We start from the raw sequence: 15,394 nt of genomic DNA, 5'->3' as shown, positions 1-15,394 counted from the left end.
ATTTGCATGATAGCATCATTTGTTACTTGTGCTTTTCAAAAATGTTCTTTATTTGGATGAATGAAATATACTTATCCACTAAAATACTTAAGTCTGTTTAATAGCTATAGTCATGTACATAAATATCAATACTGTACAAAATGGTAAAAGCATCTTAATTGCATGCAGCCATCCTCACTGCATATGAACATTTCTTAGGTAGATTCTTATTCAAATATAATGTTTTCTTCCTAAATTTAAACAGAGCATACTATATTTTCATTTTATTATAAAATGGCTTTAAATAGGGGTACCTGGGTGGCACAGTTGGTTAAGCATCTAACTCTTGGTTTCAGCTCAGGTCATGATCTCAGGGTTGTGAGAGAAAGCCCTGCATTGGTCTCTCCCCTCAGTGCAGAATGTGCTTAAAATTCTCTCCCTCTCTCTCTTTGCCCCTCCCCACCAACTCAAGTGCTCAGGTGCATTCTCTCGCTTTCAAAAAAATAAATCTTCAAAAAAAAATAGCTTTAAGTAATACTAAAATTTTATTAACATATTCATTTTAGACCTTAATAGAATTGTAATATCTTCAGAAAAGCTGTATTTACCACAAAAAAAAGGAAAAAAAATGTATTTACCAATGTCTTCAGGGAATTGCTCTAATTGAATTTAGTTACTGAAGAGGAAAGGAAAGTAGCACAGAAATAGATTTTACCAATTACTTGTCTTCATTAGTACATTTTATGAATCTTCACATTTAAATTAATAGAACAATAATTAAAATGGAGTTACAAGGAATTAGATTTAAATAAGAACACTCCCACTTCTGATTATTACTCTTTCTTTGATTTAATAATAAAATAATTGTTTTACCTACATTTGAATGTAGCTTTATAACTTTTAAAGAATTCCATTTGTGCCCTGGGAACTAAGAATCATAAGGCCAAAACCATACAACCATTAAGTTGTGAAGTGAAAAGAATGCTCAGTATTTCTGATTCATGCATGTTTAGAAACATTATTTATGAATAATAAAATGATAAAATATTTTAATGAACAAAACATGTTAAAACCTAACATAAGTAAGACATGATGGAAACACTACAACTGTTTTGTTCACTTCTCTCCAGGGCCCCCTCCAATAAACATCAATCATTCAAGTCACTGGAGGACAGATGGGCAGAGAACCTAAGGACATGAGAAAATGAAGGTGGTGTCCTCACCAACTAATTAAGGCCCCTCTTACCTTGCATAAGTCACTTAAACCTTATGGAACTCTGTTTCCTCATCTGTAAATTTAGGTAGTTGTAGGTAGACTAGATGAGTTCTAGTGTCCCTTAAAACTAAAATTCTGTCTATGCTGCCTTGTTGCAACATGATAAGCATTTTTCGGGCCAATAATAATGACTGATACTTCATTATACATAAGGCTAATGAAATAGCTTTTTAAATGTATGATATTTTGTATTTTACTAAAGCCCAGAAAACAATAAAAAGTTATATTTCTAAATTTACTTGATTTTATGTAAAATGAATTTTATAACCCTAGTTTTTTATTTATTGTAGTTTTTTAGACTCTCAAATTACAGGATAATACTCAAAAAATTAATTTTTAAACCATTCATTCAGTTCAAACACTTATAAGCAGCTACTATGTGCTAGATGTTGATGTTATAGTGATAACTCAGATGCCATTCTTGATCATAAAAAACTTAGAGTAATGCAGGGTAGAATGTAGTTCATTTCACCATGATCCATTTTATAACCATATGATCAATAGTTTCAATAGTATAGTACATAAATGTAGGTTGATCTAATCTTCCCTATTCACGTTTCGCAATCCTCTATTCTAAGAAATATCTGTGTTTAAAAATACTATATATTCATAGCAATAACAGGATTTGGAGTGGAAAAGATATTAGAATTTCCTATTCTGTTTCTTGCTTTACATTGAATTATTACAATTAAGTGTATATTATTTGAACTAAATTTGAAGATCCTTTTAAGTGGTTAAAAAGAATTATAAAGACCTGTCCTTTGTAGAAATCTTTAGATGAATCTTCAATAAAAGTAAGTTTCTATAGCATTTAGAGAAAAAAGGTCATTCTTAACAAGAGAGTTAAAATAGAAATTAAAAATTGGATGTATGAACCTCTGCATGAATTTTTGTCATCCAGTTATGGAGTACTGACTGAGGTTGACACTATTCTAGATGAATGAGTCTTCACTTTTAAGAAACAAACATATGCTATTATCTGTTTAAATAATACTTTTATAGCACTTACTGCTAGCTAGTTCTAAGTAATGCTGAAACTACTACAAATCCTTGTTCTGTGTAATGTCATAAAAACCGTAACACAAATGCTAAGTGATACTCAAAGAGTTAGAATTGGCAAACTTGTGATGTGATAATATTATCTCCACTTCACAGGTAAGAACAAGAAACACAGGCATGGAGTGGTTAGATAACTTGACTAAAATCACCCAGCTAGATAAAAACAGGTAGTTAAACCCAGACAGTCTGAGTCCAGAGTCTATGCTTTTAACTACTGTGTGCCAGCGTCATTTATGCCACAGATGAAGTATGTTCTCTGCTCTTCAGATTGTGGAGTCTCCTTTCACTTCATGGTTTCACATTTAATGACTTTATGAGTTAGAGAAACTTATTTAATCTCTAGATTAAATAAGATTATTTAGAGAAACTTATTTAAGCCTCAATCTTTTTGTTTAAAAAAGATATAAAAGAGTAGTATCCATCTCATTAGATTGGTAAGATAAGATGAATTAATGCGGATAAAGCAGTCAGGTGTACAGCAAGCTCTCGGTAAATGTTAGATATCATTGGTATCATCCTCATCATTGTCATCATTACTCTCATTATAGATTATTGTGATAATCTAGTATGTGAGTATATTATTAGGGATGAGAAGAGGAGGGAGAGTTGAAAGTTTTACAGGAGCAAAATCTCAGTTGAATCTAGAAAGATTAATAGAAATTAGCAGGGATAAAAACAGACAGGTTCTAAAAGATGCCTTTAAACCTTTTCATTATGCAGTAGGAGAAAGTTTGTCAAAAGTCTATGGGATACTGCATATAAGTCACCAACCCCCACCCATCACCAAACTTGTCCTCTGACTCTTCCCTCTCTTGCCTTCTGGTCTCCTTACTTTGTTTCAACATACCAAGGACACACCTGTCTTAGAGCCTATGCACTTGCCATTCATTTTCCTGAAATACATTTTCCATAGATATGTAGGTGGCTAACTCCCTGGACCTCACCTTATGTTGTCTATTCAATGAATCCTTCTTGAATTTACCCTATTTAAAATGGTGATCTAGATTTGCCCTCCAAACCCCACCCTCACGTACATTTCTGATCCTTCCTGCTCTCATGGACTTTTTGTTGTTAGCATTTATCACCTTCTATTACACTATATAATTTACTTCTTGAGAGGTTTTTGTTGTGGTGGTACACTGTCTCCTACAGATAAAATGTTAATTGCTTAAAGACAGAAGAATTTTTATTTTCATAGACATAAGCCAAACATCTAGAACAGTCTGACATAAATACACATTCAACAAATATTTGTTGAATGAATAAATGAGTGAAAACTTTTACGACAGTGAGTTTCATGTTACCTAAAACTCCGCTCTCATTCTGTTCTCACTCTGCTCAATATGAGAAAAGGAACATTTGTCCTACCAGTCCCTGAGCGTTCTTGGGACAAGGAATAAATTTCTCTTAATGGTATATTTTTATTTTGAGTTCAGATGCCTACTGAACTCCTGCTATGTATATACCTTCCTTCCCTTTGCTTTAGGGACAAGCTTTCCTTCCCAACAACCATCTCCAATCGATTTTACATGTGTGCCATGTACTTCTCTACTCTTCCACACTACAGTTCTCTCTCCTCATCACAGGATCAACAAAGTAAATTAGAATATCAGAGATACTCCTTTAGTATGAGGGATTATGTCTTCGTGCTTCCCTAGGCTTATACCACATTTTGTAGTTTCTTCCCTTCTTGAGCAAAGGTGCAACCCAAAGGCATACATTAGAATCAACTTCATCCCTTCACTTTGCTGGATAGTACGTGACAGAAATGGGTTAGGAGCCAGACATACTTACATTTTTTTCCCAGCTCTACTTCTTACTGATTGAGTGGCTTTGTCCTGAGCCTGTTTCCTTATCTTTGAAATGAAGATGACCACGAAAGGATTGTCATGAAGGTTAATACATCAGTGCCTCCCTCAGGACCTGGCATAGAGTTATCATTTTATATATCCCCTTTCCAACAATTCAAGGAAAGTGGCAGGTGAGAGATGTTTCTCTCCTCTGGTTCAACCCTTTTTTCATTTCTCAGAAGTGAGATGTCATACTAACAGAAGACCCGAGAACACCCAACTGAAAGCCTAAATTGGAAAGGCAACACAGGGTGAGCCCAGTTTTGGGCAACAGCAAAAGAGATGGGGAGAGAGGAACAGCCCCAGAAGTCTGTATTCCCTGTGAAGGTGGACTTTATCCTTTGATATGTTATTACTAGTGAGCTTGATAGCAGGGCTTGGCATATATATGACACAAAGATTATCTGGCATTAGTAAGTAATGACAGATAGTTTTCTCTTCGTTGTTGGAAAGAAGGGATATCAGGAAAGAAAAATAAGGATAAACTGTAAAGAATCAACTATTGAGATAAAAATATACAATTATCAAGGTAAAAATGCATATTACTTTTTATGGTTTCCCTGGGATTCTTTTTAAGGTCTTAGTTTCTTGACCATAATATATTATATTTATTTCAAATATATGGTAGCTGAGATACATTTTAGGTCAAATAGGCATATATAAGCTGCTACTTAGGGAGGTAGGCTCTCTATATAAACATTTCTTTGGGAAAAGACATTTCAAGTTCCAAATGTTCAGTGTACATATGTGCTTCTGGAACACAGAATATATTGAGAACTTTATTCTTTGGTTTGTGATATGTGGTTAGCTTTTTAAAGTGCTACATGGTTACAAAAGCATGTTTGTGATAACTTTGGAAATAATTTTAATATTTGATTTAAAATGATTATGTGAATCGTATTTCACTCTAGTATTTTTCTTCTCTTCATATTTTGTGGAGGAAGAACAACAAACAAAAAATCTTTGTAGCACCCTGTTCAACTTGTAAATGTAGAGGGCACTTCACCCCTTTGTAGTCTTTCAGCACCTAAACCATTACTGTCATCACATCCATCATCACTACATTGCTCCACTGGACTTGTTTACTCATTAAGAAAGGCAAAGTTGCTCGGCAGGGGTTCCTACTAAATCATTACTGCAGACAAACCTGTCTAGACTAAGAGAGTCTCAATTTCTTGTATCTCCTGTTGGGCAACTTGTGTCTTCCACTTAGCACCAGTTCTGATTTTTATTTATTATTGTTTTTTTTTTAATTTTAAAAAGCACCAACTGACAAAATCATTTAAGTAAGATAGTTGTCATTTCTCATGTCTATTGCTTTGATCATTGTATGATATTACTGTAGCTTTATTCATCATATATTTTGTATTTCTTTAACATTTCATTCCACAGGCACTCCAGAAAGTCTGACAGATCTAGCATCCAAAAACAGACTAGGAAAGGCACTGCCTCTGATGCAGAAAGGTAGGCTTGGTGTTGTGCTGTGTGGCCATCTTCTATTTCAACTGATAAATTCAAGGGTGCCTTCACTTATTTTATATGATCAGTTCATAAGCACAGATTGTGATGTTTAAAGACATTCATGTAAATAGATCTCCTATATGGGAATAGCCTTAAAAAACAAGAGAAGGGTAATTTGAAGGTGGCCCTTAAATTTTAGGGTTTAAGAAAAATCTCTTTCTCTTAGTGATCATGCTGATGACTAAAGGGGACCAATACTGTACTCATTACTATTTACATATTAGGACATTTTAATATTTTGTTTCAGAGATTATTTAAATATTATCAATGAATGTAATACTTGGAATATGCAAATATTTTGAGTGTTATTTATCTGAATGATGTCATCTCTTTAAAAAATCTCTTTTCTGCAAATTGATCCAAGATTTTTCTACTTGTCTATAAAAGATATTTGTTGAGTTAATGTAAAAATTAATGGAATTATTGACTTACTTTGCAAGTTATCCAACTTTACCAATTTTTTTTTTACTATTTTTAGGTGTAAGATATTAACACATTATTTTACATAGCTGTAAAAAACACCTAATGTCTCATTAACATATTCTTGATTCATCCAAAAATTATTGAGAACATGTAGGGGGACGCAGATGTGAATGAAAGAATGCATTAAAGTGTTACATCTATTACTATAAAGGTATGCACAAGGTATAGGGAAAACAAAAAGAGTAGAGTACAGAAAGGAAATATCTCATAAAAGGTGTCACTTGAGGGACACCTGGGTGGCTCAGTACTTACAGCGTCTGCCTTTAACTCAGGGCATGATCCTGGAGTCCCAGGACCAAGTCCCACATTGGGCTCCCTGTGTGGAGCCTGCCTCTCCCTCTGCTTATGTCTCTGCCTCTCTCTCTCTCTCTCTCTCTCTCTCCCATGAATAAATAAATAAAATCTTTTTTTAAAAAAGGTGTCACTTGAGTGAAATCTAGATATTTAAAAGTAGATGTGTAAAAAAAAAAAAAAGTAGATGTGTAGAAAATATTCCATGAAAAAAATATTCCATGAAAATGAAAAAAATATGAGTAAACACTGAGGCTTAAAATTTCCTCTTGATCTGGGGGGATCTATGCCCGTTTTGAGAGGGAGAATCCTTTCAGGAGATGGGAGAGAGTTGAAAATAAAACTGCAGAAATCTCTAGATGTTATGTTACACATGACCTTGTGGACTGTTTAACAGAATTTCAACTTCTGCTTTATTCATCCATGAACCATTGGTGAGCTGGACACATAAGAGGCTAATCATTGGCTTTGAGTTCAAAAATTATAGATCACTATAACAACAGTTTGTAAGATGAATTAAAAGATTAAAAGGCAAATGCAAGATTCCAGCTAGGCTGTCACAATAGATTTGATTGAGATAAACTCTGGACAATGCAGTTATTCATTTAAAGGATATCTGCCAAGCAATGTGCTAGTAAGTTCAAGGAATAAAATAGTGAACAGCAAAAAGGAAACCTCCCAGGAGATACTACCTCTGAACTGAGATCAGAAAAATTAGTAGTTAAAAAAAAAAGAAAAAGAAAAATTAGTAGCTATTAGTTACATCAAGGGGTGTGGGTAAAGGGAAAATGAAATTTATTCCTAGCTAATAGTTATGGGGATATCGATTATTTAAGGATTCTAATTCCTTTAGATTTAGAGATTTAGGATTTAGAGGATTCAAAAAGTGTTGAGTAGAGATTCAATTTTACAGAGATCTAGGCTTTGAGAAAGAAAATGAAAGATAGAGAGATAGATATCCTGTGATGAAACAATACTGATTATGTTTCCATTTACATATTCTTTAATGCCAACTCAGTTAACTACAGTTTCTTTACTAGTAAAATGACTTAAGTTCCTTAGACAAGTTTTTAATCTTCATCACCATTTACTGCTCCCCTGCCTCACAGACATAATTTCAATTATTTTGATATGATTAAGATTTTTCCTCAAAGTCTTAATCTTTTTACCCCATTCAGGCTTTAGTTCATTTAACAATTACTAATTGAGTATAAATGAGAAAGTCTTTTTGATAATAGGATACTGTTTTATAAAATGTTGGATGATTCTAGAATCAACTCATGGTGCTTAACTACAAATGAGTGGTATCTGGGCATTTCCCTCTACAACACTGAAATTATCTGTAAATAAACACATATCCTCCTTCCCTCCAAAAAGAATAGCAAGAATTTCATTGATTCCCAGTCTCCCGTGTTTGCTGCTTAAGTTTCATATTCATATTACTCTTGCTTTATTTACTTTGCTAATAGATTTTAATATAGAAAATTCAAACCTTTTAAGGGTGTATATTTGTTCGATTATAATTAAAGCTCTCCACTGATTTTTAGAGAATAAATTATATTCTTGGTTTTTAAGTGGATTGTTGAATAACTAGTTACAAAAGAAGAATTGGCCTGATTTTCTAGGTTTGTGTTAACTCTCATTACCTTGAGTTAACACCTAACTTCAGGTGAATTGAAGTCACAGTATGAATCCTTTGGACATCAATGCTTAGTCTTTGGGAAGTTAACAACGTACCCAAAGGATTCATACCATACAGTCACAACTTGGCTTCTGGCAAAATATGCTATTTAATGGTCATCATTTTGAAGGCCCTTTGTTGGCCTTAACAAATTTGGTCTTATGGGGAATAGCGTTGTAAGAAAATATTTTGAAAGATATGAACAGTTACAGACAGAAGACAAGCAGAACTCATTTCTGACTTTTGTGCCTAGCATTTAAAGCAGTGCTTCAGATTTTCTTGGGAAGCTCCTTAGTAAAAGTCTGACTTTTCACTCTCATATGAATTCAGTGTATGATATCTAGCAGCATTTTTCCTTTCTATTCTAGCGACTTTTATTTTTGTGGAACCCATACTCTGCATCCTACCTAGGGGATGTTTTGTCAAGATTAGTATTTAGAATTAACCAATTTGAAAAGGAAAGCTTCCCAACATATATGCATTTTATGTTTTTCTGGTACTTTTGGAAAGAGAATGTGTAGGCCTGCAATGGCCGTTATAAGAGGAACCATATTGAACAGCTGACCTTAAATAGTACAGGTGTGTCCATCCTTTATTTAATAAGCCATAAAAAAGATATATTTTTAAGCTGCAGTAGAAGAAATTCACTGCAAGATCATTGCAACAATAGATATGTCTGACTAACCTCAGATTTTGGTGAGATATGTGTTTTTACTTAAGTTCAAGTCAAAACACTAGTCTTAGATGAAGAGAGTAGGCATAGATTGGACTCTGGTAAATATTTAGATACACGTTTGGAGATGGTAAACTAGCTTCAGACATACTTAAGTTTGAATTAGAATTTTGCTCTATAAGCTTTATTTTTTGTTTAAAAATTATGGGATATTTATAGATCTGTATAATGGAGTAGGTATTCATTAAATGCCATTTCCCATACATTTTGTTCCTACAAGCTCTAAGGAGACCATTCTGTTAAAACTTGTCAAACAGTTTGATATTTGGATATATATTTATATTTTGTTTTATAAGACTAACAGTATATCCAAGGATTTGCCATTTTTCATCTTGTGATATGGAAACAAATTCTATCTCAATAGGCGACACAGGGAGCAAGTGTTGGTGGTCAGTAGATCTGTGTGGATCCTACCTTTACCGCACATTAGCTGTCATTTTACAAGTCACTCTATGATCTTCAGTTTTTCTGTCTATAAAATAGAAATAATGATACTTCTCCAGAGTTGCTATGAGAATATCAAAAAGAAGAACATATATGTGTATACATGTGTCCTTATACACACATACATTTAGTGCCTGGCTCCAGATGGATGCTCAGTAAAGAATAGTTGTTACTGTCATTTTACTTATCCCTCATGCACTCCCTGTTCCATTCTCTGGTATGGTTGTTCCTAATCTCTTCCATTCTTGCATCCGTATGTTCTTAGCACATTACATTCCATTGAAAACATCAAGGCTGAACAGCCTGGATTATCAACATTTCATCCCTGTACCTCAGAATTTCTTGATTGATTTGCCTTTCCTCTAGTCTAAATGAACTGTACTTGGTTCCATTATCTCTCATCTCCAGAACCTTGCCCTTCTCTCTTAAAGTTCTGCGTATTCACTCTCCTCAGTTTTCCTTCCTGGAATTCAGACTTAATGCCACACTCCTCTCTCTTCCTCAGGCAAAGTGGTTATTGATGCCACCCCTTTGGTCTGTGCTTTCATACTTATAGTTTGGCTGGCAGTAGGGACTGTTTTGTTATTAAGGGATTTTTTTAGTTCGTGTCAAAGAAAAAACAGATCTGGTGCTAAATGAGGAACCTTAAACACACTATACAAGCTGTTCCCAGATACTCCTGTAGCTTTGGAGATGGAAACACTAAGTCATGTAGTCTTAATCTGGATTAATACTCACCTAGAAAGCCATTTATTTGTCTCTGTAGTTACTTTTTATATCTTTGCCAGTTTGGTGCCATACAAGGTCTACCTAAATTGTTCATATTTCAAGTTACCATTTAAATAGTCCTTTTAGTGCCTATGAATTGCATTAAAGAATGAAGATAGATTTAAGTGAAATTGAAATGAAATTTCTCAATACTAGGGTGAAAACTACTATTCACTTTTCAGACCACACTAAAAAAGTATTGTGAATAAGGATTGCTTGAAGTTTGTACTCATGATAATGGCTTTTAAAGAGTAATAGATAAAAACTCATTCTTTACTACTGAAAAAGACTTGATCATGCCCTCCTTTCCATATAAATTAATTCTATAGAGTTGAAGTATGTGAAAAGTCAATTTAGAATGAATAGACAGTGTTAGTATGTATTGTCAGTTCTTTTCTCCTTTAATTTATAAATTGAGACAACAGTCCAGGTTTCAGGATTAGCATTAAAGTCTGATAAAGCATCAATCCATAGGTCAAGAAGATAAAAATTACATTTATTACCATTCTAAGTTGTCCCTTTTTCCCATTTTATTGTTCTGAAATAGATACCTTGAATTAAAATCATAACAGCTATGAAAGTCATTTTATTTAAAAGAAAAATTGTCAATCTGAATACAAGGTGAATAAAATAGTCAATAATTAATAAACTTCCAATGATTAATATGTATTCTTTACTCTCACATTTCAAATCACTTGATAAGTGGATTTACAACCTTGTTTCAAAAGGGATGAAATGTTATTTCTTTGCTTCTGTCACTGTAAAAAAAAAGATCAATTCTGGGTATTTTAAACATGCATTTTATTTAAATACATATTGGAAATGATTTTTTAAAAGACAAAATCATGTATGTTTCAAACAAGATACGCATCAGTTTTTAATTCTTCATTCATAAATTGGCTTCATAATGATTTTGAACCCTATATTAAGATAACTGTCAATATATGGACAGTATCTTTTCAGACTTTTTTTTAGTCTTAGAAGATGTTATTATCCATACATTAGCCATTTGTATTTAGTCAGTTCAATAATGAAACATACTCCATCTTATTGTATCATTATAATTTGTTGGTCTGCTTCTCTTAACCTTAGAAGACATCTTCCTTTTGCAGCCTACATGGAATAAACTTCCTATTGCAGATTATAATGATTAACATTGTAAAAATATACACAGAGTCCTACAGTGCACTATTTCTTCTCGAAGGCAAGTGCTTGAAGTATCCCTGTGTTTGCTATTCTAATCATATTTATTCATTCAATCAAGGTATCTTTTTTGAGTTCTTGCTTTCTGTACAGCTGTATTCTAGGCACTAGAGATGCAACTCAGTAAAAAAGAGACAGAAGTCTCTGCCCTTGTGCAACTTTACAAGAGGTTTATTATATTGGAGGAATCTGGATTAGCCCTCTGAAAACCACGTGGCATGTACATTTGCAATAACTTCAGTTTCTTTTGAATTCCATTTCAGTGATCGCATGATGATGAGTTTCTTCTGGTTTTTAAAGTCACTGCCTTGTAAGAGTAACCAGGTTTTCCTTGGACAAATGTGTTGGTATCAAACTTAATGTGAACCTGCTGACTGAAGATCTTTTTTGGCCCTAATGTTTTAGGGTTCTCCCACCATGCCTTTCTAGAAGGGGATACGCAGCCCTAAGAGCGACTGATCAGCCAGTCCTTAGGGGAAAACATCCCGCTCGCTCAAGGTCGAGTGAGCACTCTAGTGTCAGAGCACTGTGTTCTACCCACCACCTTGCCCCTGGAGGGTCGGCGCCACCTTCTCCGCTTCTGACAAGGTCGCTATTCAGTGTCCAGCCCAGCATTCATGTTCTGCCTCCGGGTGTTGGTGTGGTGTTGTACTTTTCTGAGCACTTGATGCTTTCACTCATTATGACACCATAATTTTTAACCCTTTCTTTGTGGCACTTAAACCTATTCCACATCCTCTATAGTTGCATCTATCTTCACTGTGCTGATAGTAGTCTATAGTTCCTGCCAATTAGCTACCATTGAAAATTAAATTTGGCTGTGTTATGTCCTTCCATCTGTTTGTGGCATATTCATATATATATATATATACATATATTTTAATTATGTGAAACTCTTTATGAAAAATTACCTGGAAAATTAAATGTGTATTTGCTTTAAAAAGTATAAGAGAAATTTCTTTTATAAAAATCTTTTGTATGTTTTTGGTAAAATCTTAGAGTGTTTGAAAGTTTTTTAGTTAAAAAAAAAAAAAGTGAATGCCAGCAGATGGAGGTCAGATTACTCCTGTGCAGTAGTAATGTATCTGCACACTTCTCAAATTTATATTTGTAACTTCAATCCTTGGACCAGTATATTTTATAGCATGTACCCAAGGTTATTTTTTTTAAATATCCGTCAAGGTTTTCCTATTTAAAAATAAAGAACAAGTGAATGGTAATTTATAAAAGTCTACAGCCAGAAGTATTCTTATCACTTATAAGTAATTCTATATATAAATATTGACTTAATAGTAGCAATTTAGGCAACAGCCTTTCTTGACTAATTTATCCACATGGTTAGGATTCAGAGGCTGTAAGTAGATATATTTGGTTCAGCACCACCAAAAATGGATAACTTAATGGAAAGCCACAACTTCATAGAAAGTTATTTCAAAGTGAGTCTGATTGTACTCAATTCAGGAATTCATTATGCAGAACTATTTGTGACAGACATTACCTTGTCTCTTTTAGCTCCTTTTTATAGTATTTCTTTTACTCATATCATCAAAAGCATTTGATTTTGTTTCCAAAGGCTGAGTTAGGAGGTTTATGTCTATTTTAATAGTAACAGGAAGAAGGGAAAGGTACTTGTCAGGCCCTTCTTGGAGTTTCATCATTTCATTCCCCCCTTTGTTTTGTGCCCACAGAATGCACAGACAAGCAAGTCCAACCCATCCTCCTCCTTCAGACACATCCTTCAGCAGTCGGAGGGGACGACAGCTCCCACAGGTGCCAGTGAGAAGCAGCAGTATAGAACAAGGTATCCAATAAAGAGAGATCATTTTCCAAAAACCTTGGATTTGAGAATCACCTCTTTTTATACTCTTTATATTAAATGAATAATAATTTATGTAGTTTACTGAATCTTAAAGTTTTGTTTCTTAGAATTTTATTCCCAGAACCAAGTTATAGTGGTTTATGGCATATACTCTGTTTTTGCTGAGTGAGTGAATGAATGAATTTTAGACAGTCAATTGAGAGAATGAATTGAGCCTTAGAAGCACCTTTTTAGAAAGGGACAAAAAAATACAGTTTTTAAAATCTCAGTAAAATATGATATTTTATGTGTTAGAAGAAGGCTTAAACTTATTTTAAAAATATTTTTTAAACATTTGAAGTCTTTACTGGTATTTTTAATTTTAATATACTTGCAATATACTAGTCTTTTATACAAGTTTTATGACACAAGAAAAAGTTAGAACACATATTTTAGTGTTTTGGGTGTTTTGTTTTTTTTTTTAAACAGTTCACGTTACTTACAGATTCTCTTATTTTAAGCATATACACATTGTGTTTATTTGCCTAGAAAGAAAGAGAATGAGAGAAACAGAGAGAAGAGAGCTTTGATTATGGAAATTAAGTTCCCTAAACTTAATGCAGGCTAGATTATTTCAATACTGTGTTAAAATAGTCCCAGTTTTTTTTTTTCATGTGCTCCAAGGTCTATCAGATTTCTCACTAGGTAAAAAGATTTATAAGTATATTTATCACTTAAGTATTTTCAGAGATCCACTAAGTAATGTACTGAAATAATTTTTAGTTTGGGGTTATAGTATAATACAGTGAACTTCTATTTAAAATGTGTGTTCAAAATCTTCATCCCCGTAAAAAAACTAAAAGGTTAACATTTTGTATATTTTTTTCAATAGTGTTGGTTGTTCTGATATGAAATTTGTATTTCATTCTATATTGAGGGAGCTGTGTAGGTGTTTTACTATTTAACTGTAGGAATTTACTGAATGTATCACGTTAATATATCACAGAAATGATGTAAGAAGATAAATACATTGTTTCAAAGACATATGGCAGAGAGTACAAAAAGAATACTTGGTTATAGAAAAATTAATATAGATTTTAAGAAGTATCAACTTACTAAGAGGAAAGTTGCTATGGTAAACTCTGGATATGTATTATTTTTAAAAATTATATGTCTCATTGATATATCATGCTTCAATATTCAGGCCTGTTATAAGAGTATTCATTTAGTTAATAAGGAATTTATGCCATGTGAAACTCTGACTTTCTTTTCTAAAATAGCAATTAATTGGAATTCTCAGTTCATGTGTTTAACAAACTTTTCTCTTTTGGGAACATTTTGAGAAGATAATTCATAATTAATGTTCTTAAGACTCGAATTAGCAATAGCCTAGATGAAACTGCTTTAAATAAAACTTGGTGTTTATTTAAATTATCCATTCATGAACTCCTGTTGCACAACTAAAAGAACCACAAACTCTGGCATTTTGTAGAAATTCATTGTTACTGGCCATATTTTGCTAAAGATCGATATCCAAAACGTCATGTGTTCCTAAAATTCTTTGCATTTCCTCCAGTTGTTATAATACTCTACAGGTTCAAAAGCATATAAGGGTACTGCATATAACTCTTATATAGTGAGATTATAGTTATATTACTTCTGTAGAAATAAGAATTGCTTCTATGAAATCAGTTGGATTGTATGCTGGATTTGTTGTTTTTTTTTTAAAAAGCTTATGTTCTATTGTTAATATCAACATTACTGTTTATGATATTCATATTCACAGTTGTCTTTCAGAGAAATCATCAATTTGTAAGGATTGAATTGAGGTGGGAAGAAAGGAATGACTGAGCTTGAAATTGATGGAGTTATTTTGAAATTTAATATAAATATACTTAGTCAACACTTTTTTGTTATTTGAGGTTCCTGAAATTTATGGTCTCAAAACCTTTCAAAAATCTGAGAACATGTGTTATTGTATCTAAGTGTTCTAACATAATTAAAACAGATCTGGTTTACTTTTGATTTTATGAAGTGCTCTGGGACTTTTGGTAAATGATAATAGTATCTGCCATCATCATATTGTGGATCTATTTCAAACTGAACAGACATGAAATCTTTGTGTCCTAAAATATGTTTTTAAAAGTAAATTTTTTATTTGATGATAGATTAGCAGAATGTAGCACATTCTATTTATGATTGATTTCATTGTTTGTAGGGCTATAGGATTATTCTTTCTTCTTTTGACAGTATTTTTTAAACATTAGTTCAATCTTCTTTGTAGTTAACGCTGAATGAAGTTCATTTG

At 33.0% G+C, this 15,394-nt stretch overlaps 1 protein-coding gene and 1 long non-coding RNA gene across 57 annotated transcripts in view; one reads left to right on the top strand and one right to left on the bottom strand.

Annotated features, from left to right (window-relative positions):
* LOC144317274 (uncharacterized) overlaps positions 1 to 15,394 on the bottom strand; it is a 178,155-nt gene that overhangs the window by 9,647 nt on the left and 153,114 nt on the right. The window lies entirely within an intron of this gene.
* RIMS1 (regulating synaptic membrane exocytosis 1) overlaps positions 1 to 15,394 on the top strand; it is a 477,109-nt gene that overhangs the window by 353,309 nt on the left and 108,406 nt on the right. For 22 of the 50 annotated variants that reach the window (XM_077903404.1, XM_077903441.1, XM_077903455.1 and 19 more), the window contains 3 exons: positions 5,557 to 5,628; positions 11,694 to 11,876; positions 12,977 to 13,089. In XM_077903404.1, coding sequence (XP_077759530.1) covers positions 5,557 to 5,628; positions 11,694 to 11,876; positions 12,977 to 13,089 — 368 coding nt within the window. The remainder of the gene's footprint in view (positions 1 to 5,556; positions 5,629 to 11,693; positions 11,877 to 12,976; positions 13,090 to 15,394) is intronic. The other 28 variants (XM_077903447.1, XM_077903438.1, XM_077903450.1 and 25 more) reach the window with 3 other exon arrangements.

Source organism: Canis aureus, chromosome 7, assembly GCF_053574225.1.
Source record: "Canis aureus isolate CA01 chromosome 7, VMU_Caureus_v.1.0, whole genome shotgun sequence".
In the NCBI taxonomy this organism is placed as follows: domain Eukaryota; kingdom Metazoa; phylum Chordata; class Mammalia; order Carnivora; family Canidae; genus Canis; species Canis aureus.
Note: the sequence above shows the minus strand (reverse complement) of the source record. Positions and strands in the feature narration are given on the sequence as shown.